The 26,627-nt window shown below is 37.4% G+C and overlaps 1 protein-coding gene across 2 annotated transcripts in view; it reads left to right on the top strand.

The window, feature by feature from the left end:
• TAF4B (TATA-box binding protein associated factor 4b) overlaps positions 1-26,627 on the top strand; it is a 113,914-nt gene that overhangs the window by 59,874 nt on the left and 27,413 nt on the right. For both annotated transcript variants that reach the window (XM_061169318.1, XM_061169317.1), the window contains exons 12-13: positions 3,323-3,448; positions 8,963-9,019. In XM_061169318.1, the coding sequence (XP_061025301.1) occupies positions 3,323-3,448; positions 8,963-9,019 (183 nt within the window). The remainder of the gene's footprint in view (positions 1-3,322; positions 3,449-8,962; positions 9,020-26,627) is intronic.

Raw genomic sequence — 26,627 nt, 5'->3', positions numbered from 1 at the left:
CATATAGTTGGATTTTGCTTTTTATCCATTCTGTCAGTCTCTACCTTTTGATTGAGGAGTTTAATCCATTCACATTTAAAGTAATTACTGATTAAGGAGGAACTTACTTCTGCTATTTCTGTTTTTGTGTGTGTCTTACAGCTTTTTTTGGCATTCCTTTACTACTGCCTTCTTTTTTGTTTGATTTTTTTTGTTGTTGTATACTGTTTTGATTCCCTTCGTGCACACGCGCGCGCGCGCGTGTGTGTGTGTGTGTATTTTTTAGATATTTTCTTAGTGGTTACCTTGGGTATTACAATTAGCATCCTAAATTTGCAGTAACCTAATTTACATTGATAACAATTTACCTTCACTTTTGGGATGTGGGGGGATTAGTCTTCCTTTTTGTCTTTTTACTGTAACTTTTTAAAGAGCCTTATAATTTTTCACATCTGGATTCTCCCCTTTTCCTGCCTCAAACACCCTGTTGTTTCAGATATACATGAGTGCACTTTCATTTGCAGTAAGCAGTTTCCATACAAAATGTAGCATGTACCTTTAGTATGGAATAGAATTTTTCCAAGTAATGTTTACTATCCAGAATGCCATCCAAAGCTCTATTATGTATAGCCTTCAGATGGAGTAGTTCTTCTAGTGTATATCAATAACACATATTTCAAGGATTTAGTTGCCCCAGGCAAAATGGATAGTATCTACCCCACTTAGAAACTCAATAACTTAGCTTAAAGCTAACACCTTCTTAACCTTCTGTCTTGACACTGCCTGTCCTGATTGATTTTCCCCTGTCCACCTTTCCCCACACTTATTCCTTAATACAGCTAATGCCACTGTGTGAATTTGCACATATAGAAAAGCAGCTACACGATCATCCTTCTTTAAACAAAAATAATAATCATTTAATTATAGTTGGATCTAGTTCAAAATTATATAGTTATTTTGTAGACTTTGATTGTAATAATCTTTGTGTCACAGATTGAGCCCTGTCCTTATATTTCAGTTCATCCCTGATAGGATTTATTTTTATCTGTACAGTATGGGAAATTTTACTCCATGAATTTCACAAAAGTGAGCTACTTTTATTTTTTTAATTTTTTTTAAAATTATTTATTTATTTATGGCTGTGTTGGGTCTTCGTTTCTGTGCAAGGGTTTTTTTTTTTTTCTCTAGTTGCGGCAAGTGGGGGCCACTCTTCATCGTGGTGCGCAGGCCTCTCACTATCGCAGCCTCTCTTGTTGTGGAGCACAGGCTCCAGACGTGCAGGCTCAGTAATTGTGGCTCACGGGCCTAGTTGCTCCGCGGCATGTGGGATCCTTCCAGACCAGGGCCCGAACCTGCGTCCCCCGCACCGGCAGGCAGACCCTCAACCACTGCGCCACCAGGGAAACCCCGAGCTACTTTTATTAAAAGCAAAATCCCACCATCTCTTTCCATTTGAAATCCATCTACTTTTGATAATCTTTCACCTGGTTAGACATAATTCTCTAATTAATCATAGTCCATAAACTGAGATTTAAGTAAAGAAGTAGAAAGTGACACACGTGATACAAAGCTTTTGATCTTGCTGCCAGGTTTTTTCCCACTGAAGATATGTTAGAGTCTTCTACGTGCCAGTGGCTGTGGAGAAACTTCATGTTTTCCAGTTGAAAGGGGCTGTAGTACTTTCTTCAGATGGGATTCACTTGATGATGTTATTGTTTGGTCTGAGTCCTTATATTTTCACTGCTAAACCACCTGACTCTGTGGTGCAAGAAGACTTCAGTTAGACCAGCTGGGTAGACAGGAAGCATCATGATAAGATTGGGGTTACTGTTGTTTAAATGAAGTTGGAGACTCAGTAGAAGTAGGGAAGACACTCAGTTGTTTAGGATATGTAAGAGTAAAGGAAGGATGCATTAAGCAAGAGGCAGTTGTACTGAGTTGGAAGAGAGAGAAGGAATCTTAGCATGGAAATGAGATTGGGTTCAAATTTAGAAAGTCTGTGCCCCTTTTTAATTTAGCATTTGCTGTCCTTTTAAATTAAATCCTGTCAGTAAATGATCTCCAGGGTATATGAACACAAAAATGGTAAAAATGAAGTATTTAAGAAACCACTGGTTATTATGTTTATGCCTGTATGGTTGGCTTATAATGTATTCCATATTCTATCTTGTATTATTTAACTTTAAAAACATTTGAGAATTCTTTTTGTATTAAACACAAAGTAAAATAAGTAGCACTAATACATCCTTGTTCATTATTCTATGTAATACTCTTTTGATCTAGTTAAATACCAACAATAAAAATTTAATTTAAAAAGAATCTTGGGCATATGAAATCTCTCAGTCCCAGTTAATTGAATCAACCATAAGCATGGGATAAAACAAAGATGGGAATGGTGCTGTACCCAGATTTCCAAGCCACGCACTGACCGTTGGACTAAATGTTTAAAAACATTCAGTTTTCCTATTTTATAGTCTCCCTCCTACAGCTTGGACATCTGAATTACTGAAATGAGTAGATGGCAGGAAGTCACCCCACCCCCAACAAGCATACATGTATTAAAGGAGGAGAGATAGGTGGTCATATCAGATAAAATTATGAAATATTTAGACTGTAAAGCACTGTTTTACACTGTAGAATATCAGAATAAATGAAACAGTATAAATTTTATCATTTTATGGAACATTGAAGATGAATAATTATACTTCTCTGTTATGGCTCTCATTTATACATTGTATACTTAATTTCTTTGACTATAGTTTCTGCCCAAGTCCATAGCTTAAGGAAATCCTTACAACAGGGTTTAGGATTTTAATGTTTGCCATTTTGTCTTATGTTGTATTTTGATAGAAGTTGCCTTCACTTGGCATGGTTAGACCAATTCAACAATAGAAACAAGGGTGATAACTTTCATCTTAGGTATATTTTTCAGTGAGATGATTGTTTCTTATTTTTGTCTTTCACAGGCCTACGATTTAATTAATCATTAAGGTCTGCTGATCTGGACGATAGTTTAAATAAAAAGATTTAGATTATAGGTAAACTGTGCACTCTCTTGCTTTCTACTTCCAGTTATTAGGATCTGCTTGGCTTAATTCCTTTTTCCTCCCCTTGGATGAAGCTTACTAGGAAAGCTCTTTGAAATTTCAATGCTTAATCACCTCTCAAATTTTAAGGATGATTAAAGTTCTTATTTTGTTGTTGTTTGCTTAACAGAAATAAACATATTACCTCCTGTAAATTTAGTTCCCTATGTTTGTGTTACTGTCTTTAGCTGATTTATAACAAGACCTAATGTAGAATGTGTTGCCTAGGATCATCATAAGACCTTTTTTTCCCCCAGGCAAGTGAAAATTACATCCTGTCTAATGACACCAGATCACAGCTCAAATTTCTTGAAAAGCTAGATCAACTGGAGAAGCAGAGAAAGGATGTAGAAGAAAGAGAAATGTTACTTAAAGCAGCCAAGGTAAGGTCCTGTGTGATTTATGAGTGAACATGGCCTGGCAAGGAGGTCAGAATTGGCTTTATCATTTGTTGGCTATCTTGGTTTTGTTAGGCCTTTAGATTTCTCTGAAGGATTTCTTACAATGAAATTACTAATAAATTCTCTCACAGCCACAGGATGATGTGGTACAGTGGCTTTCAGTTAATTTAGTTTAATGAGACATAATCTTTTGTCTCCTCATTCTCAATTCCTGTGTGCCTAGCATCATACCATTCCCCCCTCCCCAAGTAAAAATGTTTTAAAATTTTTCAAGGTCTTTTTAGGGATATGATTTAATATGTGCCAAGTTGAAGTTGAGAGAGGAAAATTTGCAAAGTGGACATGAATGTTATAGGTAAAAATTAGGAGTAATTAGGATTATATGAAACAAAATAGAAGATGAGCAGGAATGGGTTAGAGAGATACTAAAAGAGAGAACAGGTAAGGCTATTATTGATTTTCTTTCTTCCTCCTTTAAGCATTTTCCTGGACCATTAGTGCCAGATGGAGTGAGAGCTAGTTCCATCATAGTTTGCATTTTGTTGCTGCACATTTCTTTGTAGGCCTTGGGGAGCAGTCTTAAGGGTTGGATACTAGTGTTATTTTTTGTTTTAAACGCTTTAGTTTTGATTTCCAATGTTATTGGAATCCTCCCCTTTTAGAATATTTGTTCCTAGTCACATACTAATCACTTTTTTAAAAATTCATTTATTTTGAAATGATTTCATACTTACAGAAAAGTTGCCAGAACTATACATCTCCTTTTCAGTTGGGGTTCCCCATTTTTAACATTTTACTGCATTTCCTCCATCTCCATCATTTCTGTACACAGGTGCACACTCCCGTTATCATTATTCTCTTTCTTTTGTTCTTTTTTTCTTTGAATTCAGAGGTTTCTCGTACATTCACAAAGTTGTGGAACTGTTGTCTCTAATTAGTCTTTCTCTGAGCCTTTTGAAAGCAAGCTTCAGACATGATGTCTCATCACTCCTAAACATTCTAGCATGTATTTGCAAAAGCAAGGCCATTCTCCTGTATAACCTTCCAAGTCAGGACGTGAATAACATGACACTACCATCTAATCCACAGACCCCATTCAGATTTAACCAGCTGTCTCAACCCTCTTTTTCCTTCATGGTCCATTTTCCCATTCAGGAATATGTGTCTATTCAGTTGTCATCAGATTCCTTCAGTCAGATTTTCTCACTCTTTTTCTTTCATGTCTTTGACAGGTTTCAAGAGTACAAGAGTACAAGCCTTACCTTCTGTAGGGTGACTCTCAACCTGGGTTCATCTTATGTTTCCTTACAACTTGACTTGGGTCATGTGTTCTTGGTGGGAATGCATAGAAATGATGCTTCATTCTTCTCAGCTGATTCTATCAAAAGGCAACCTTGATCAGTTCTCTCCATTTTAAAGTTGCCCTTTCCCCCTTTGTAATCAATTAGTTTTTTGTAGGAAGGTATTATAGCATTATACTAATATCCCGTACCTCATCAAACTCCACAGAGCAACTTTAGCATCCATAGATGATACCTGTGAATCAGATACCTCTGTGATGGCTGCCAAATGGTGATTCTTTATTCTCGTCATCTCTTCTACGTTTATTAGTACTCTACTTTGTGGAAGAGCTTTCCTCTCTCTCATTCATTCATTCATACATTCATAGATTCATGCATTCATTTATATCAACATGCGCTTGTGGATTTCTGTTTGATGCAACAGGTTGTAACCCATTACTATCATTATTTATTTTGTTGCTCAAATTGCTCCTGAGTGGGAGACCCTTCCAGCTGGCACTTCTGTCCTTTAATCATGTTTCCATCATTCACTGAGCATGTCCTTACTTTCAGGCACAAGATATTCCAGGCCCAGCTTTTACTCATCCTTTCCCAGCCCTGGAATCAGTCAGTTCTCCAAGGAACCGTATACTTTTTAGTTGAGGATGATATCCAGAAATCAAGATTAGAGCCTACAGTGTGCTCATTGCTAAGAGGGTATCATTACATAGACACCCTGTAGACCCTGTCAAATGGACAGATCTAGGAAACATGTATGGTATGTGATATGTACGCATATCTATATAAACACACAAACATAGATCTATAACTATTTTCCTGTGTGTGTACGTTATAAAACTATAAATTTATATGAATATCTCCGACTCTTGATACCTTAGGGTTCTTCCTAGCCTTAACCTTTCCATGTTTATAAGTACTTACTCTGAAGTCAGAAACTTGGCTCTCATTATCCTCGATATATTTACTTATGTTCTCAATTTACTTATTTGATCAATGTAACTAATCTCCCAAGCAGCCATGCTGACTGACTCTTCTGTCTGCTACCACTGTTACCCCTGCCCTCATTTCATTGCCCATGTAATTGGCCGCCATGCCCACTGGCCCATGCCTTGGTGGGTCTTCCCCAGCCCTTCCTCACCCTGCATTCTTGACCTCTGGCCTATACCTTCATGTGCCAAGGTGCACCACAACCTTGTCACTGTGCAGCTTCTCACTGTCCCACAGTCTCAGCCCCCATTCTGACCCCTCTTGCACTGGGAAAGGCTGCTGGGACAGGAGGATGCTCTTTCTCGAGCCCTTGAGTATTATAAGCAAGCACACAGCCAATGTAACGAGGTGGTTTATTGATATTTTATTCCCAATTACTATGCTGTAAACAAGGTTATAACCCTTTAAATACTTGTTTAGTTATTATCAGGTGTAGTATATTATACTTGCTCTCACTTTCTCGTAGTTTTACCTTCTACTCTTACAGATTTTCTAACTCAGTAAATGACATCATTATTCACCCAGATGTTCAAGCCAAAAAAACCTAGTAGTCATCTTTAACTCCTTTTCCTCTTTTCTCTCCCTACGTCCAGTTCACTTTCCTATTCAGTTCCCAAAATGTATCCACCGCCTTCTCTTCATCACTGTTGTCATCACTCTGGTCTGAGTCATCTTTCCCTTGGACCTTTATAATGTCTTCTAACTAATGTCCTTTTCCTTCTACAATCCATTTTTCATACTGTTGTCAGGATAATGTTTTCATAACAAATCATGTATGTCTCTGTTGCTTAAAATCCTTCAGTGACTTCCTCTTGCCTTAAAATAAAATCCAAACTTACTACCAAATTTTAAAAGGCACCCACCTCTCTCTCTGAACTTGCCTCATGTCCTTCCCTTCTTCACTCATTCTGCTCCAATCACAGTGACCTTTCTTTGTGCTCCAAGTTTGTATCCTAGACTACTAATGAAGCATCTAAAACTGAACACTGAGTTCCCTTTCCCCAAATCTGCTCTGGTCTTTACCTTCTCGGGAAGTTGGAATTTTCTATCCTTCCAGTTACTTAGGCCATAATCCTAGGCATCATTCTTGATTCCTCTCTTTACTTCACACCCTATATCCAATCCATCAATAAATCTGGTTGACTCTACCCCCAACATGTATTTCGATCTAGTTATTTATCATCCTATTCTGTGGTGCTGGTTCAGGTTGCCCTCATCTTTTTCTCAGTCTTGCATTTACAGCAGTTGTTTTAGAGCAGCTTCCTAATGGCTCTGTGTGCCTGTGCCTCCAGTCTTGCACCCACACAGTGCATCCTCTGTACGGCAGCCAGAGTGACCTTCCGAAAGTGTCCTGCCAGTGCCCTCTCACACCTGTGCTCCAAACCCTCCACTGGCTTTTTCTTACAGCTAGAATCAAACCCCAACTCCTTATCATGACCTACAAGGCGGCACATTGTCTCCAGCCTTATCTCTCAACTTTTCTTTATGCTCCAACCACACCAGCCTTCTTTCTTTCCTCAAGTATGCCAACCGTATTCCCATTTCTTGGCTTCTGCAGTGACTGTACCTTCTGCTTAAGAGTGTTCTTCCCCCAGATCTTTACGTGGCTGCCTCCTTCTTGTCATTCAGATCTCTACTCAGTTGTCACTCCTCAGAGATGTCTTCCATCCCGTTCTAGCTATAGAAGTACGCCCCCCTTTCTATCACATTATCCTATTTTATTTTCTTTATAGTACTTATCACTATCAGTCATTGTTTTTTATTTTTCTCCATCATAAATGTTTTACATTTCACAATTGTGTTTAATTTCTATAAAATTGTTTTATTTTTCTCTTAAAATGTAAGTTACTCGAAGGCAGAGACTTTGTCTTGTTACCTCATTTCTATATCTCCAAGGCCTAGAACCATGGCACACAGAGTAGAATATATACTATGGATAGTCAATAAATATTGGTTGACTGACAAAGACTTGATACCCAAATGTGCCCATTTTATACTGTGGCAAAAATTATGTACACACACATATACATACACACATATTTTTATGTGAATACACATATACTCATACTCATTCTCTCCTAACATAAGTAGAATAACAAGGGAGTTTTCTTAGTTTGGGCTAGAGTGACGTTGTTTTATTAGATTGGAGACAAAATTAAGAAAAAATGTATTAGCTTTGGGTAGAATCTTATGTAGGTATGTAATTAAGGTGTTTAAAATTAGAAGGCACTCAAATCTAAACAGTTTCTTCCTTGTGTTTTCCTTTAACAGAAGTACTGATAAATCAGTAAAAACATTATCAGTTAAACTAAGTAAATAGGAAAATACTTTTTGCTTTTATTTTGTTAGCTATCTTTAGTTAGCTGCTATTGAATGTTATGGAATATTCAGATTTATAAGGAGTTAGGTAACTTTCTTAGAATAAGAAGAAGAATACACCTATCCGCAGCATATTTTTCAGTGGACAAATGTCTGTAGTGTCAGAAATATAGTTCTTTCCTTACCTTTGGTTCCATCATAGCATTACATGTAGAAGGTAGCTCTTTTCTTATAGCAGTCCTGTAAGATTATTCATTTTTTGAATGTTAAACTGAATCAGTATGGAAAGTGACATTCAATAAACATTTATTGAACATTTTCTTGGGCACAGCATTCTGTTAAGTGCTATAGAGGACCCAAAGATGATAAGATACTCTAATGAAAACATTGGGATGTATTTCTTAATTTTTAAAAATTACACTTTTGAAGAGAGAGAAATTTGGTTCAAAGTTCGTCACGTTCTTGTTTTTAATAGTCCTTGAAATACCATGTTTTTTACCAAAATGGCTTCACCTAAGGATTAGCCCATGTTGATTGTTTTCATTCATTTGAGCCAACAGTTATCCTTTTCTTTTCCTTCATCTCTACCATCCATTTTTCAGTTTTTAGTGTTCCAGCAAGAACAACGTCATGCCTCAACTGGACCTGACTGACATTGTTAGCATCATTTTCTCTATAAGCTTCCTCCGGGCTAGAACTGCAGCAGCCAGCCCAGATGATGAGAGGGAGGGGGAGGTGGGAGGGAGAGCACGAGACTGGATTGAGGCATTTTCCCCTGGAGCTAAGGTTTTCAATCACAAGAGAAAATTGTCATTTATTAAATATTTAACGGCAACTATGGTGTTTAGATGCTAGTAATTTCTATTAAAATTTTCTTTTCCTTTGATAGAGTCGTTCCAATAAAGAAGATCCAGAACAGCTGAGATTAAAGCAGAAAGCCAAAGAGGTAGGACTTTCAAGTTACCATGCTTGTCTTTGTGTTTGAGGGAAGGTTGGCAGCTCTCTCCTGGCAATTAGGTCAGGGTTTATTTTGCTGTTGCATACCATTTGCCGAAGCCTTGGGGAAGGACAGGAACTGCTGAAGGCAAGGGCAGTACTTCAAATGAGGTCAATGAGTTATGTGCTCTCCTTTTAAAATTTATTTTCAAGGCTTAGGCCTGTCTAGAAATGGCTCTTTGTAAACTACAGCAGCACACTTGGAGGAATATAATGTGGGATTAAAAAAAAAGAAAGAAAGAAAAGAAACTTCTGAGATTTAGCATCTGGGACCGTACAATAGGCTACATTTTTCCAGGGTAATTGTTCGTTTTGTAAATCTGATACTGCTTATAATTCTTTGGCTGGGAGGTGGTACTGGGATTTAGTTTTAAATGGAAAACGCCTCTGGCTTTTAATTTTCTGGGCCCAGCAGTTTTCTGTTCTGGAATGGAGCCCTTGTTTCACACAGTTCATGTTTAGCTGCGGGGGTTTTAGTTTATAGCTTAGACTGGTTAAGCTTTTACTCCCAGAGGCCTCTGCATAGCAACTGTAGAAATCAACAAATAAGTTCATTTATGTCTGCAGCCTCCTCTCAGTAGCTGACTTTTTACATTTCCCAATATCCATTTCCTGACTTTTCTAGCCCCAGAGAAAAAAGCTCCACTAATTGGAGCTTATTTTAATTGAGCCTTAATATTGGATCTCACTGGAGTTGCCCCCAGAGCTGCTGAGAACAGAAGGAAATGAAAGTACCTAAGGTTGAAGACGTGGTGTATGTATGGGTGTGTGTGTGAAATTTTTCACTTGACCTACAGATTCTTTTCCCTGCTGAATAAATCATCAAGCCTGTTCACATTTCTGATTAAGGATCTGACAGCAGACGATAATAAAGACAATTGAGGTGTGAGACGTGTGATATGGAGCTGAAGAAATTGGTTTCTATAGTTACTTGACTGATTTCATGCAATTTTTAAGGATCTTTGTGCTAAATAAGAGTGATTTCCTGAGCAACCTTTTTCCTTAACTGTGCCTCTTGAACTATGAAATTTGTTGTTGCTTAACATTGCTGCACTCGGCTCCTAGGTGCCAGCAGCAGCAGGTTATTTATGAATGTTTTAAAGGCCCTTATTGTTTGGATTAATGTAGGAGCTGAGGCAAAGCAAATGGAAATCTAGTAAGATTCTTACAATCAATGTGGTGTGTTTTCACTAAAATAGAAAAGAAAGAAGACATGAACTCTGTCTGGATGGAGGGGTTTCTGGATTGAGGTGAAGAGAATTGGAAAAGGAGAATATTAAAAAGGATTTGAAACCGAATGATTTTATTTCAACAACAGAAAATTTCTGTTACTCATTTCTTTCCAGAAAATTTATCTAAAAATATTATCTAAAAAAGTTAACATGAGAACTGTACCTATAATCTTACAGCAAGCCTGGCTTGATGATAGATTGATTGGTTGCTTTGAATCATGAGTGTCCGTCTTTGTTTTCATTTAGGACTGATAGATGCTTATCTTACTTCTAATCCCACCCACTTTTTGGAAAATAAATATCAGAAAACTTACCACTTTATCCTTAAAGGTCTTATCCTGTCTGTTCTTCTTTCATATACCTTCACAAACATCTGGATCATAGATTAATTTTTCCTTCAGGTTTGTATGGAATGCTTTTGTTTGTTTGTTTTTCTTTTAATTGTGTTTTTTATTCCCTGAAGGATGAATAGGTGGACAGGATATTTTGAAGAAAATTGTAAGAGCAAATGTGAAAAGAAGAAACAAAACCTCTCAATGAGAGCAGGTGTGCTGTAGCAAACCTGTTTTTTTTTTCCCCACTGTTTTTGCACCTCCATTTATTTATTTTTCCTAGCAAGATTAAAAAGACTGTATATTTTCCTTCCAAAATATTTCAAAAGTTTTCTGGTTGCTTCCTATTCTAAATCATCTTTTATTTAAAAAAGAATCAAATACATTGGCCCAGTTCCAAGAACAGAGCCACTCTGTATTAGTTGCAAATGTTGGATGAAAGTAAAATATTGTCATTTTTGTCATCCCCTTGCCCCCTAGAGTTCTTAATAACTTTAATATTCTAAGGGGCTCTAATTTAGAATCAAACACACCATATTTTGTTCAGTTGCAAAATCATTGACCCTATCTTTATATAGAGTTGAATTGTTGTCTTATATGGTAATTCGTAAGGTTATCATTTGGGATATACTAATTGTTATCACACTGCTATAAACTATAAAGCTTTGGTTTGTGATTTTTTGGTATTTGGCTGTTCAGGAAGTTTTCTTTGTCCAATTGTGAAAATTAGTACAGATTCCTTACAGTTGCTCAATATAAAACTGCTTTGCTTTCCTTTTTCCAGTAACTACCTACCTACCAAGCTGGGCATAGGAAACAGATTAATGACAGTATCTTACAAATATAGAACTCCAAAGAACTGTTTAGAGACGTTGTAGGCTTTATTGATCCTGAGGAATGTTTCAGCAGTGATGTTTGTCATATAAATATTAAATCACAACTTGAATCCCCTTCATACGTAGTCTTATAATCCATGGTTGCTTTCAACTGTTAAGGACTAGAGTTTTGATCTTGGTCATTTCTCCCATGGGTTTTCTTCTCTCTAATACAGTTTTAGAGTCTATGCATTTCTTCTTTGCATTCTGGTGTAAAGACAAACTGTTAAATTGGGGAGGTTTTTATAAAGATGTCTAATTTCTTTTCATCCTTCCTATTGACTTCTTCCAATTTTGTCATTCTCATTAGGCACTTAAAAAAGTAGGCTGCCTTTGGGTTTGCCTCCAGCCTAGTCTGAATCCATTGAAGCAGCTCCTGCTACATACTATTCTTATTGATCTGACAGGTTATCCATCTATTTGAAAACCTTGTTGTCTGGCTAAAATGTCTGTGGTTATCAAACATTTTAGTTCCAACTTTGGGGCCATCTTTTTCCTGTTTTCTATCTTTGCCTTTAGAAAAAGTCATAAGTGTTCTCGCTCTCTGTATTGTAAGTTTATATTTTAAATACGGACACTTTTAAATTGTGATGGCTTTTTTCCCCTAGATACTTTTACTGAAATGTAAGTACTGACATTCTTCCATTTCACCATCAATGTGTGAAAGGTTTTAAATAGATTACTAATTGCCAATTCTGACTTCAAACAAGCAGGCACGTTTTTGTTTAATGCATTTGCAGACTTGTCTGAAATGTGTGCTGTGTGTCCTAGATTACCATCTAGCCTTCAATGTTTTCCTTTCTTACCACATCATCCAGAGTTCTGCAGAGCAAACCATCTGACCTTGGAGTTCAAACATCCTGATTCCTTAAATATTTGTTATATATATTGTGACCCTTATTTCCTTTGACTCTCTTCTTTCTCCTTTGGGAAATGTGAGTTTAGTACATCTGTGCAGAGTGAGACAAAGAATTCATTTACTTTCTTTTTAACAATTCCTAGCATCCCCACTTTCATTTGTTATCAGACATTAGAAGAAAGAAAAAGGAATGCATGACATGTACCTGCTGGCACATTAGTTTCACAGTGCATCCTGTAGAAACTGGGCAAAAATAAGTATTAAATAATTAAAATGCATAACAGATTAGAAAACTTGTACCCTGAAGGACTTTGGATGTTTGTTTATAGAAAATATAGGATATAAAAACTATAAGTAATACAATTCTCCATGAAGCATTATTGTACAATAAATAAAATACTGACTCGTAAGGCTCATTACTGATTAGAAGATATATTATTTAGGTACAAGAAGGGCAAGGGCTTTTTTTAAATGAAATTTTAAAAGATATGGAGTCAGTGAAATATGATAGTTAAGGCTAACTATTAAATTTATAGCAACTTGTATTTAAACTTTATGCTAGTTCTGCATGAGCCAAAACTCATGGAACACTGAACAGGGAAAAATGAATTTGTCATTAAAAGTGCAATCAAATTAATATAGTATGGAGAAGATGTTCTTAAAATGACAAGTTATAAAGAGCTTGTATACATAGCAGAGAAACAGAAATGCAATGTTTTCAAAGCATTGATAGTTTAAGACAGTAGTTCTCAAACTTTGGTATGCATAAGAATTATCTGGAGGGCTTGTTAAAACACAGATTGCTGGATACCACCCCAGGAGTCTATGACACAGTAGGCCTGGGTGAAGCCTGAGAATTTGCATTTCCAACAAATTTTCGGTGATTTTTCTATTGCTGTCACTGTTCTGGAGATCACACTTAGAATCTAGGAGGGGAAAGAAGGGGGCCTTTAAAATCTGTCACTTTTGTTTTCCCATTTACTAAATGGTCATAGAAAGTTAAATAAAATACTGTGATTTGGGAATCTGAGAATTGGCATCTTGAACTGGCATAGTTCAGTTACCATCCAATTACCATTCACTAGGTTCTCTCTTTGGAAGCAGGAAAGCTACACTAGGTTTTTTAATGGATATTTTCTCAAGAGACCTTTATTGGTTGTATCTCTTGATTGGTGAACCTTACATAGAAAATATAACATTTTATTTAGAGCTTCTTCAGAAGGTTGTACTCATTCTTTAATTTTGATGTATAGGATCTGTGTGTCTTGAGATATGTATTATCCTTTTGATAGAAAAGGTGTGTATTATAGAGGAAATAGCATTGAAGTAGAAGTCAGGAGTTGTGGATGCTAGATTCAGCCTGCCATTATCTAGATTTCACTTTGGGAAAGTTACTTGACCTCTTTGAACTTACCCATTTCCTTGTATTTAAAATGAATGTAACAATACATGCTCTGCTTGTATTACAGAGCTGTCATAATTTAGGGAAAGGTGAGGTATTAGAGGGAAAACCAGTAGCTTAAAACCATTAGCTAAGATACATTTAAGAAAGATGCCATCAAGCTCTTAAATATAATAATCTTGAGATTGCCCATGGGTATGTCAGTTTCCAAAAACTAATATGTCAGTTTTTTGTTTTTGTTTTTTTTTTTTTTTTCCTTCCAGAGGAACAAAAAGAAGTTTGGGAATAAAAAAAAGGATATAAGAGTAAGAACTGGAAAAAAAATTATATAATCTAATATAAATACAGTACATTATATTTCTTTTTAACAATACATAAATCAAGTATTATGTTTGCATGTAAGGGGAAAAGTGTTCAATTGAGATTATGTGGAATATACTATTTTCCTGAAAGGTAGAGATGGATTAGAAGGGCTGACCAGCAGGTATACATTTCAAATTCCAAGTATCTCAGGTGGCAACAAAGATTTACTGTATAACACAGGGAACAATGTTCAATATCTTGTAATAACCTATGATGGAACATAATCTGAAAAAAAAAATATATATATATATGAACAACTTTGCTGTACACCTGAAACTAACACAATATTTTATTTATTTATTTTTTAAACATTTTTATTGGAGTATAGTTGCTTTACAATGGTGTGTTAGTTTCTGCTGTATAACAAAGTGAATCAGCTATATGTATACATATATCCCCGTATCTCCTCCCTCTTGCGTCTCCCTCCCACCCTCCCTATCCCACCCCTCTAGGTGGTCACAAAGCACGAGCTGATCTCCCTGTGCTATGCGGCTGCTTCCCACTAGCTATCTGTTTTACATTTGGTAGCGTATATATGTCCATTCCACTCTCTCACTTCGTCCCAGCTTACCCTTCCCCCTCCCTGTGTCCTCAAGTCCATTTTCTATGTCTGTGTCTTTATTCCTGTCCTTCCCCTAGGTTCGTCAGAACCTTTTCTTTTTTTTTTTTTTTTAGATTCCATATAAATGTGTTAGCATACGGTATTTGTTTTTCTCTTTCTGACTTACTTTACTCTGTATGACAGTCTCTAGGTCCATTCACCTCACTACAGATAACTCAGTTTCATTTCTTTTTACGGCTGAGTAATATTCCATTGTATATATGTGCCACATCTTCTTCGTCCATTCATCTGTCGATGGACACTTAGGTTGCTTCCATGTCCTGGCTATTATAAATAGAGCTGCAATGAACATTGTAACACAGTATTTTAAATCAACTATACTTCAATTTAAAAAAATTATCAATGGAGGAAAAAAACTTCAAGCCAAGTATCTCAGGTGTTCTGGACAGTGTCCTGATATTATTAGCCTTAATGGTTGGGAGAAAAATTAATCAGACCCTGTGACTGTTTGATTTGGTAGAATGCCTGCTTAATAATTATCTTTAAGGGGTTAAAAAGGATTCTGTGTTTGAATTGTGGTATCCTTGAATTTATGTGAGGTGGGGAGATGATTTTTTTTGGAACTTGTTCTAAAATTTTTTTCCTTTGGTTTAAGATTATGTTAACCGTAATTATGAAATCTAAGCAGGACATTCTTTTTTTTTTAAATTAATTTATTTATTTTTGGCTGTGTTGGGTCTTCATTGCTGCGCGCAGGCTTTCTCTAGTTGCAGCGAGCAGGGGCTACTCTTTGTTGTGGTGCACATGCTTCTCATTGTGGTGGCTTCTCTTGTTGTGGAGCACGGGCTCTAGGCACGCGGGCTTCGGTAGTTGTGGCACGAGGGCTCAGTAGTTGTGGCTTGTGGGCTCTAGAGCACAGGCTCATTAACTTACCTCTCAGTTCCTTCCTTTGCTTTATACCTTATTATCACTTTCCGAAAGTACGTAGCAAAATCGGACTGAAGGTGACACTACTTCATATTTTTGGATCATTTGTTATGAAGGAGAGCTCTGCTGCCATCTTTTGTACTCTCTGTGCCTACATTTTCCCCCAATATCTTGCCTTCCTTGAGCATGAAACAGAAACTCATTTTTGGATTTCCCATTATGTCAGTGTCATAGTTATCTAGATAATTTAGCCCTTTCTGTTAAATATGTCCCTATATTTGTTGAGGGAGTTGGCTGTAGGACACTAGCTTATTCATTCTTCATGTAACTCTTCTGATTCTGCCTAATAAGCTTTTGCTTTCTGTTTTCATTAATTTTCATTTTTTCTATATCTTTTGTTTTTTTAAAAAATTATGTCCTTAGCATCAAGAAGTACCTCTACCGAGTTTTACCTCTGAGAGCTTGTGTGATTTTTTAAGGTAACCTGTTAATGTGGTTTGGCTCTTGATTAAAGTCAGTACTACCATAGTTATACTTTTAAGGAACAGAGACAAGTACTAAACACCAGAGATAAAATAATTTTCAACCACAATTGCTCTGTTGCTCTCTAGGGCACTGACTTGAATTTTAGGGGACCTCTACTTGGTATCAGAGAGACTATGATAAGGGAGATGAAGACTTCTGCCTTTTTCATTAGCCATTAAGGAAGGAATGAGGGTGCCCTTAAAAGAAAACCTGCCAAGCCTGTTAGGTCTTTTTGGACCAAGTTGAGAGAGTTTGCTGGTATAGGTGAGCAAGCAGGCTTAAGTTTTATGAAGTAAAAGCTAGTAGGAATATAATATAACAGAAGCCTGCTGTCAGAATTCTGATAAAACTAGCTTTTAATGGTTTCAGTTAAGATGGAGTAAAAACATTCCGTACTGTTTCTGCCACTGAACACAGCTATAAAACCTGGACAGAATGCATGGAGCAGCTATTCGAAGGCTTTGAAAAGTAAATAGTAGGCAAATTGGGGAAGAAGATGAGAGTTCAAACTGACTTCTGAACCAGCAGTGAGGTTGCCATCTCACTTTTACTCCACTCCCCACCCCCATTTTTTCTTGCTGCTTGACCTTAGGCATGGACGCAGTCATAGAACTATGTGGCAAAGAGGAGTAACTAAAGCCCCAGCTTTCTGGCCAGAGGGCCAAAAAGAGGAGCCCCAGGAAACCAGAAATTACTGGGAAGATGGTTGAAAGGGAGGAGCTCAGGAAAGCAACCCCATATTACTATGTTTAATTCTTATTACCACTCTTGAGCTACAGATTTGTTATATGTGACTCTGATCTAATCAGCATACCAGCGAACACTACAGACCAATATGCTTCATGAACATAGATGTAAACATCTTCACCAAAATATTAGCAAATCAAATCCAGTGATATATAAAAATAATAATATATCTTGACCAAGTAGAGTTTACCCCAGGGATGCAAAGCTGGTTCAATATTCAAAAATTAGTCAGTAAAATCTAACATATTAATAGTCTAAGAAAGAAAAACCATGTGACTATATCAATTGATGTAGAAATACATTTGGCAGATTTCAACATCCATTAATAATAAAACTCTCAGCAATCTTGGAATAGAAAGGACTTTCTCAGTCTGATAAAGGACAGCTGTTAAAACCCTACCACTAAAAATCATTCTTAATGGTGAAAAGTCTGAATGCTTTCTTCCAAAGATTAGGAAAAAGGCAAGGATGTCTGCTTTCTTCACTACTATTCAACATTATATTGTTGGTACAGTAAGGCAAGAAAAAGAAAAGGCATATAGTTTGTAGAGAAAAATTAATTCTTTCATTCTCTTAACTGTGTCCTTTACAGAGCAAAAGTTTAATTTTTATGAAGTCAAATTTGTCAATTTAAAAAAAATAGACCTGCCTTTGGCTGTCATGTCTAAGAATTCTTTTCTGGGTCCCAAGTCACAAAGATTTTTCCTTAAGCTTTTTGCTAGAAGGTTATAGTTGACATTTTGAGTTAATTTTTTATAAGGTTTGAGGTTCAAGATTCATTTTTTTGCATGTGAATGTTCAATTGCCCCATTTGTTGAAATAACTGTGCTTTCTCAATTGAATTGTTTTCCACCCTGGTCAAAAATAAATTGGCCATATTTATGTGGATCTATTTCTCGATTCTCTATTCTGTTTCATTAACCTATGTGTCGATTCCTTTGTCAATAACACATAATTTTGATTACTGTAGCCTTATATAAGTAATTCTTAAAATTGCATGGTGTAATTCTTTCCATTTTGTTCCCTTTTTCTCCCCAAAATTGATTTAGCTTTTCTAGTTTCTTCGGTTTCCATATAAGTTTTACAATCAATTTATCCATATCCACAAAAAATTTTTATTGGAATCGTGTTAAATCTGTAGATCAATTTGGAGAGATTTGAAATCTTTACTATGTTGAATCTTACAATCCATGAATGCAGCATGTCTCTCCATTTATCTGTATTTTCCTTTATTTCTTTCATCTGCGTCTTGTGGTTTACAGCATACAAATACCTGTACATGTTAGATTGATACCTAAGTATTTCATTTTGGGGAAAGCTATTATAAGTGGGATTTTTAAGAATTTAAGCTTCAGACTTTACCTTAATGATATTTAGAAATACGATTATTCTGTGTATTGACCTTGAGTCTTGTTGCGTTACTAAACTCATTCATTAGTCCTAGGAGGTTTTTTGGTTTTGTTTTTTTGTATCTACCTTGAGGTTTTCTGTGTAGATAAGCAAGTCACTTGCAATCCCGTTTTCCACCAGCAAACCTCTAATTCAATGGCTGTTTTTACTGAACTGAGCTTGCATGTCATTTTCACCCGCTGTGTATGCCAAGTCCACGTTAATGCCCAGAACATCCTCCTGTTCCAGTTAAAAGTGTGTAGTTTTTCAGAGACCTTCAAGATGGCAGAAGAGTAAGACGTGGAGATCACCTTCCTCCCCACAAATACATCAGAAATACATCTACATGTGGAACAACTCCTACAGAACACCTACTGAACGCTGGCAGAAGACCTCAGACCTCCCAAACAGCAAGAAACGCCCCATGTACCTGCGTAGGGCAAAAGAAAAAAGAAAAAACAGACGAAAGAATAGGGACGGGACCTGCACCTCTGGGAGGGAGCTGTGAAGGAGGACAAGCTTCCACACACTAGGAAGCACCTTCACTGGTGGAGACGGAGGGTGGACGGGGGGGAAGCTTCGGAGCTATGGAGGAGAGCACAGCAACAGGGGTGCGGAGGGCAAAGCAGAGAGATTCCCGCACAGAGGATCGGTGCTGACCAGCACTCACCAGCCCGAGAGGCTTGTCTGCTCACCCGCTGGGGCGGGCGGGGGCTGGGAGCTGAGGCTCTGGCTTCGGAGGGTCGGATCCCAGGGAGAGGACTGGGGTTGGCTGCGTGAAGGCAGCCTGAAGGGGGCTAGTGAGCCAGAGCTAGCCGGGAGGGAGTCCGGGAAAAAGTCTGGAGCTGCCGAAAAGGCAAGAGACTTTTTCTTGCCTCTTTGTTTCCTGGTGCGTGAGGAGAGGAGATTCAGAGCACTGCCTAAACGAGCTCCAGAGACGGGTGCAAGCCACGGCTATCAGCGCAGACACTAGAGATGGGCATGAAAGGCTAAGGCTGCTACTGCAGCCACCAGGAAGCCTGTGTGCAAACACAGGTCACTCTCCACACCTCCCCTCCCGGGAGCCTGTGCAGCCTGCCACTGCCAGGGTCCCGTGATCCAGAGACAACTTCTCCGGGAGAACACACGGCGTGCCTCAGGCTGTTGCAACGTCCAGGCTCGCCCCGCATTCCGTACCCGTCTCTCCCCCCGGCCTGAGTGAGCCAGAGCCCCCTAATCAGCCACTCCTTTAACCCCGTCCTGTCTGAACGGAAACAGACGCCTTCAGGCAACCTGCACGCAGAGGCGGGGCCAAATCCAAAGCTGAACCCCAGGAGCTGTGCGAACAAAGAAGAGAAAGGGAAATCTCTCCCAGCAGCCTCAGGAGCAGCGGATTAAATCTCCACAATCAATTTGATGTACCCTGCATCTGTGGGATACCTGAATAGACAACGAATCATCCCAAAATTGAGGCGGTGGACTTTGGGAGCAACTAAATATATATTTTTTTCCTTTTTCTCTTTTTGTGAGTGTGTATGTGTATGCTTCTTTGTATGATTTTGTCTGTATAGCTTTGCTTTTACCATTTGTCCTAGGGTTCTGTCTGTCCATTTTTTCTTTTCTTTCCTTTTTTTAAATTACTTTTTAATAATGTTTTATTTTAACAACTTTATTTTATTTTATTTTTTCTTTCTTTCTTTCTCTTTTTCTCCCTTTTCTTCTGAGCCATGTGGCTGACAGGGTCTTCATGCTCCAGCTGGGTGTCAGGCCTGTGCCTCTGAGGTGGGAGAGCCAAGTTCAGGACATTGGTCCACCAGAGACCTCCCAGCTCCACATAATATCAAATGGCGAAAGCTCTCCAAGAGATCTCCATCTCAATGCTAAGACCCAGCTCCACTCAATGACCAGAAAGCTACAGTGCTGGACACCCTATGCCAAACAACTAGCAAGACAGGAACTCAACCCCACCCATTAGCAGAGAGGCTGCCTAAAATCATAATAAGGTCACAGACAGCCCAAAACACACCACCGGACGCAGACCTGCCCGCCAGAAAGACAAGATCCAGCCTCATCCTCCAGAACACAGGCACCAGTCCCCTCCACCAGGGAGCCTACACAACCCACTGAACCAACCTTACCACTGGGGACAGACACCAAAAACAACAGGAACTACGAACCTGCAGCCTGCGAAAAGGAGACCCCAACACAGTAAGTTAAGCAAAATGAGAAGACAGAGAAACACATAACAGATGAAGGAGCAAGGTAAAAACCCACCAGACCAAACAAATGAAGAGGAAATAGGTAGTCTACCTGAAAAAGAATTCAGAGTAATGATAGTAAAGATGATCCAAAATCTTGGAAATAGAATGGAGAAAATACAAGAAACGTTTAATAAGGACCTAAAAGAACTAAAGAGCAAACAAACAATGATGAACAACACAATAAATGAAATTAAAAATTCTCTAGAAGGAATCAATAGCAGAATAACTGAGGCAGAAGAACGGATAAGTGACCTGGAAGATAAAATAGTGGAAGAAATTACTGCAGAGCAGAATAAAGAAAAAAGAATGAAAAGAATTGAGGACAGTCTCAGAAACCTCTGGGACAACATTAAACGCACCAACATTCAAATTATTCGGGTCCCAGAAGAAGAAGAGAAAAAGAAAGGGACTAAGAAAATATTTGAAGAGATTATAGTTCAACACTTCGCTAATATGGGAAAGGAAATAGTCAATCAAGTCCAGAAAGCACAGAGAGTCCCATACAGGATAAATCCAAGGAGAAACATGCCAAGACACATATTAATGAAACTATCAAAAATTAAATACAAAGAAAAAATATTAAAAGCAGCAAGGGAAAAACAACAAACAATATACAAGGGAATTCCCATAAGGTTAACAGCTGATCTTTCAGCAGAAACTCTGCAAGCCAGAAGGGAGTGGCAGGGCATATTTAAAGTGATGAAAGGGAAAAACCTACAACCAAGATTACTCTACCCAGCAAGGATCTCATTCAGATTTGACGGAGAAATTAAAACCTTTACAGACAAGCAAAAGCTAAGAGAATTCAGCACCATCAAGCCAGCTTGACAACAAATGCTAAAGGAACTTCTCTAGGCAGGAAACACAAGAGAAGGAAAAGACCTACAATAACAAATGCAAAACAAGTAAGAAAATTGTAATAGGAACATACATGTCGATAATTACCTTAAATGTAAATGGATTAAATGCTCCAACCAAAAGACATAGACTGGCTGAATGGATACAAAAATAAGACCCGTATGTATATATGCTGTCTACAAGAGACCCACTTCAGACCTAGGGACACATACAGACTGAAAGTGGGGGGTTGAAAAAAAGACACTCCATGCAAATGGAAATCAAAACAAAGCTGAAGTAGCAATTCTCATATCAGACAAAATGGACTTTAAAATAAAGACTATTACAAGAGACAAAGAAGGACACTACATAATGATCAAGGGATCCATCCAAGAAGAAGATATAACAGTTGTAAATATTTATGCACCCAACAAAGGAGCACCTCAGTACATAAGGCAAATGCTAACAGCCATGAAAGGGGAAATCGACAGTAACACAGTCATAGTAGGGGACCTTAACACCCCACTTTCACCAATGAACAGATCATCTAAAATGAAAATAAATAAGGAAACACAAGATTTAAATGATACATTAAACAAGATGGACTTAATTGATATTTATAGGACATTCCATCCAAAAACAACAGAATACACTTTCTTCTCAAGTGCTCTTGGAACATTCTGCAGGATAGATCATATCTCCTGTTACAAATCAAGCCATGGTAAATTTAAGAAAATTGAAAGCATATCAAATATCTTTTCCAACCACAATGCTATGAGACTAGATATCAATTACAGGAAAAAATCTGTAACAAATACAAACACATGGAGGCTAAACAATACACTACTTAATAACTAAGAGATCACTGAAGAAATCAAAGAGAAAATCAAAAAATACCTAGAAACAAATGACAATGAAAACACGATGACCCAAAACCTATAGGATACAGCAAAAGTAGTTCTAAGAGGGAAGTTTATAGCAATACAATCCTACCTCAAGAAACAAGAAACATCTCAAATAAACAACCTAACCTTACATCTAAAGCAATTAGAGAAAATAAAACAAAAAACCCCAAAATTAGCAGAAGGAAAGAAATCGTAAAGATCAGAGCAGAAGTAAATGAAAAAGAAATGAAGGAAACAATAGCAAAGATCAGTAAAACTAAAAGCTGATTCTTTGAGAAGATAAACAAAATTGATAAACCGTTAGCCAGACTCATCAAGAAAAACGGAGAAGACCCAAATCAATAGAATTAGAAATGAAAAAGGAGAAGTAACAACTTACACTGCAGAAATACAAAGCATCCGGAGAGGCTACTACAAGCAACTATATGCCAATAAAATGGACAACCTGGAAGAAATGGACAAATTCTTAGAAAACCACAGCCTTCCAAGACTGAACCAGGAAGAAATAGAAAATGTAAACAGACCAATCACAAGCACTGAAATTGAGACTGTGATTAAAAATCTTCCAAGAAACAAAAGCCCAGGACCAAATGGCTTCACAGGCAAATTCTATCAAACATTTAGAGAAGAGCTAACACCTGTCCTTCTCAAACTCTTCCAAAATGTAGCAGAGGGAGGAACACTCCCAAACTCATTCTACAAGGCCACCATCACCCTGATACCAAAACCAGGCAAAGATGTCAGAAAGAAAGAAAACTTCAGGCCAATATCACTGATGAACATAGACGCAAAAAAATCCTCAACAAAATACTAGCAAACAGCATCCAACAGCACATTAAAAGGATCATACACCATGATCAAGTGTGGTTTATCCCAGGGATGCAAGGATTCTTCAATATACACAAATCAATCAATGTGATACACCATATTAACAAACTGAAGGATAAAAACCATATTATCATCTCAATAGATGCAGAAAAAGCTTTCGACAAAATTCACCACCCATTTATGATAAAAACCCTCCAGAAAGTAGGCATACAGGGAACTTACCTCAACATAATAAAGGCTATATATGACAGACCCACAGCCAACATCGTTCTCAATGGTGAAAAACTGAAACTGTTTCCACTAAGATCAGGAACAAGACAAGGTTGCCCACACTCACCACTATTATTCAACATAGTTTTGGAAGCTTTAGCCACAGCCCTCAGAGAAGGAAAAGAAAAAAAAGGAATCCAAATCAGAAAAGAAAAAGTAAAGCTGTCACTGTCTGCAGATAACATGATACTATACATAAAGAATTCTAAAGATGCTACCAGAAAACTACTAGACCTAATCAATGAATTTGGTAGAGTAGCAGGATACAAAATTAATGCACAGAAATCTCTTGCATTCCTATACACTAATGATGAAAAATCCGAAAGAGAAATTAAGGAAACACTCCCATTTACCATTGCAACAAAAAGAATAAAATACCTAGGAATAAACCTACCTAAGGAGACAAAAGACCTGTACTCAGGAAACTGTAAGACACGGATGAAATAAATTAAATATGATGCAAATAGATGGAGAGATATACCATGTTCTTGGATTGGAAGAATCAATATTGTGAAAATGACTATACTACCCAAAGCAATCTACAGATTCAATGCAATCCCTATCAAACTACCAATGGCATTTTTCACAGAACTAGAACAAAAAATTTCACAGTTTGTATGGAAACACAAAAGATCCCGAATAGCCAAAGCAATCTTGAGAAAGAAAAATGTAGCTGGAGGAATCAGGCTCCCTGACTTCAGACTCTACTACAAAGCTACAGTAATCAAGACAATATTGTACTGGCACAAACACAGAAATATAGGTCAATGGAACAGGATAGAAAGCCCAAAGATAAACCCATGCACATGTGGCCACCTTTTTTTTTTTTTTGAATTTTTGAATTTTATTTATCTTTTTATACAGCAGGTTCTTATTAGTTATACATATTATGCATAGTAGTGTATATATGTCAATCCCAATCTCCCAATTCATCACACCACAACCCCCACCCCCCGCCTCTTTCCCCACTTGGTGTCCATATGTTTTTTCTCTACTTCTCTGTCTCAATTTCTGCTCTAGAAACCGGTTCATCTGTACCATTTTCTAGGTTCCACATATATGCGTTAATATACGATATTTGTTTTTCTCTTTCTGACTTACTTCACTCTGTATGACAGTCTCTAGATGCATCCATATCTCTACAAATGACCCAATTTCGTTCCTTTTTATGGCTGAGTAATATTCCATTGTATATATGTATCACATCTTCTTTATCCATTCATCTGTCAATGGGCATTTAGGTTGCTTCCATGACCTGGCTACTGTAAATAGTGCTGCAGTGAACATTGGCGTGCATGTGTCTTTTTGAATTATGGTTTTCTCTGGGTATATGCCCAGTAGTGGGATTGCTGGATCATATGGTAATTCTATTTTTAGTTCTTTAAGGAACCTCCATACTGTTCTCCATAGTGGCTGTAGCAATTTACATTCCCACCAACAGTGCAAGAGGGTTCCCTTTTCTCCACACCCTCTCCAGCATTTATTGTTTGTAGATTTTCTGATGATGCCCATTCTAACTGGTGTGAGGTGATACCTCATTGTAGTTTTGATTTGCATTTCTCTAATAATTAGTGATGTTGAGCAGCTTTTCATGTGATTCTTGGCCATCTGTATGTCTTCTTCTGAGAAATATCTATTTAGGTCTTCTGCCCATTTTTGGATTGGGTGGTTTTTTTTTTTTAATATTGAGCTGCATGAGCTGTTTATATATTTTGGAGATTAATTCTTGGTCCGTTTATTCGTTTGCAAATATTTTCTCCCATTCTGAGGGTTGTCTTTTCGTCTTGTTTGTAGTTTCCTTTGCTTTGCAAAAGCTTTTAAGTTTCATTAGGTCCTATTTGTTTACTTTTGTTTTTATTTCCATTACCCTAGGAGGTGGATCAAAAAAGATCTTGCAGTGATTTATGTCAAAGAGTGTTCTTCCTCTGTTTTCCTCTAAGAGTTTATAGTGTCTGGTCTTACATTTAGGTCTCTAATCCATTTTGAGTTTATTTTTGTGTATGGTGTTAGGGAGTGTTCTAATTTCATTCTTTTACATGTAGCTGTCCAGTTTTCCCAGCACCAATTATTGAAGAGACTGTCTTTTCTCCATTGTATATCCTTGCCTCCTTTGTCATAGATTAGTTGACCGTAAGTGCATGGGTTTATCTCTGGGCTTTCTGTCCTGTACCATTGATCTATATTTCTGTTTTTGTGCCAGTACCATATTGTCTTGATTACTGTAGCTTTGTAGTAGAGTCTGAAGTCAGGGAGCCTGATTCCTCCAGCTCCGTTTTTTTCCCTCAAGATTGCTTTGGCTATTCGGGGTCTTTTGTGTCTCCATACAAATTTTAAGATTTTTTTTTCTATTTCTGTAAAAAATGCCACTGGTAATTTGATAGGGATTGCATTGCATCTGTAGATTGCTTTGGGTAGTATAGTCATTTTCACAATATTGATTCTTCCAATCCAAGAACATGGTATATCTCTCCATTTGTTTGTATCATCTTTAATTTCTTTCATCAGTGTCTTATAGTTTTCTGCATACAGGTCTTTTGTCTCCCTAGGTAGGTTTATTCCTAGGTATTTTATTCTTTTCGTTGCAGTGGTAAATGGAAGTGTTTCCTTAATTTCTCTGTCACATTTTTCATCATTAGTGTATAGGCATGCAAGAGATTTCTGTGCATTAATTTTGTATCCTGCAACTTTACCAAATTGATTGACTAGCTCTAGTAGTTTTCTGGTGGCATCTTTAGGATTCTCTATGTATAGTATCATGTCATCTGCAAACAGTGACAGTTTTACCTCTTTTCCAATTTGTATTCCTTTTCTTTCTTTTTCTTCTCTGATTGCCATGGCCAGGACTTCCAAAACTATGTTGAATAATAGTGGTGACAGTGGACATCCTTGTCTTGTTCCTGATCTTGAAGGAAATGCTTTCAGTTTTTCACCATTGAGAATGATGTTTGCTGTGGGTTTGTCGTATATGGCCTTTATTATGTTGAGGTATGTTCCCTCTGTGCCCACTTTCTGGAGAGTTTTATCATAAATGAGTGTTGAATTTTGTCAAAAGCTTTGTCTGCATCTATTGAGATGATCATATGGTTTTACTTCTTCAATTTGTTAATATGGTGTATCACATTGATTGATTTGTGTATATTGAAGAATCCTTGCATCCCTGGGATAAATCCCACTTGATCATGGGGTATGATCCTTGTAATGTGTTGTTGAATTCTGTTTGCTAGTATTTTGTTGAGGATTTTTGCATCTATATTCATCAGTGATA

Source organism: Eubalaena glacialis, chromosome 15, assembly GCF_028564815.1.
Source record: "Eubalaena glacialis isolate mEubGla1 chromosome 15, mEubGla1.1.hap2.+ XY, whole genome shotgun sequence".
Classification (NCBI taxonomy): Eukaryota; Metazoa; Chordata; class Mammalia; order Artiodactyla; family Balaenidae; genus Eubalaena; species Eubalaena glacialis.
Note: the sequence above shows the minus strand (reverse complement) of the source record. Positions and strands in the feature narration are given on the sequence as shown.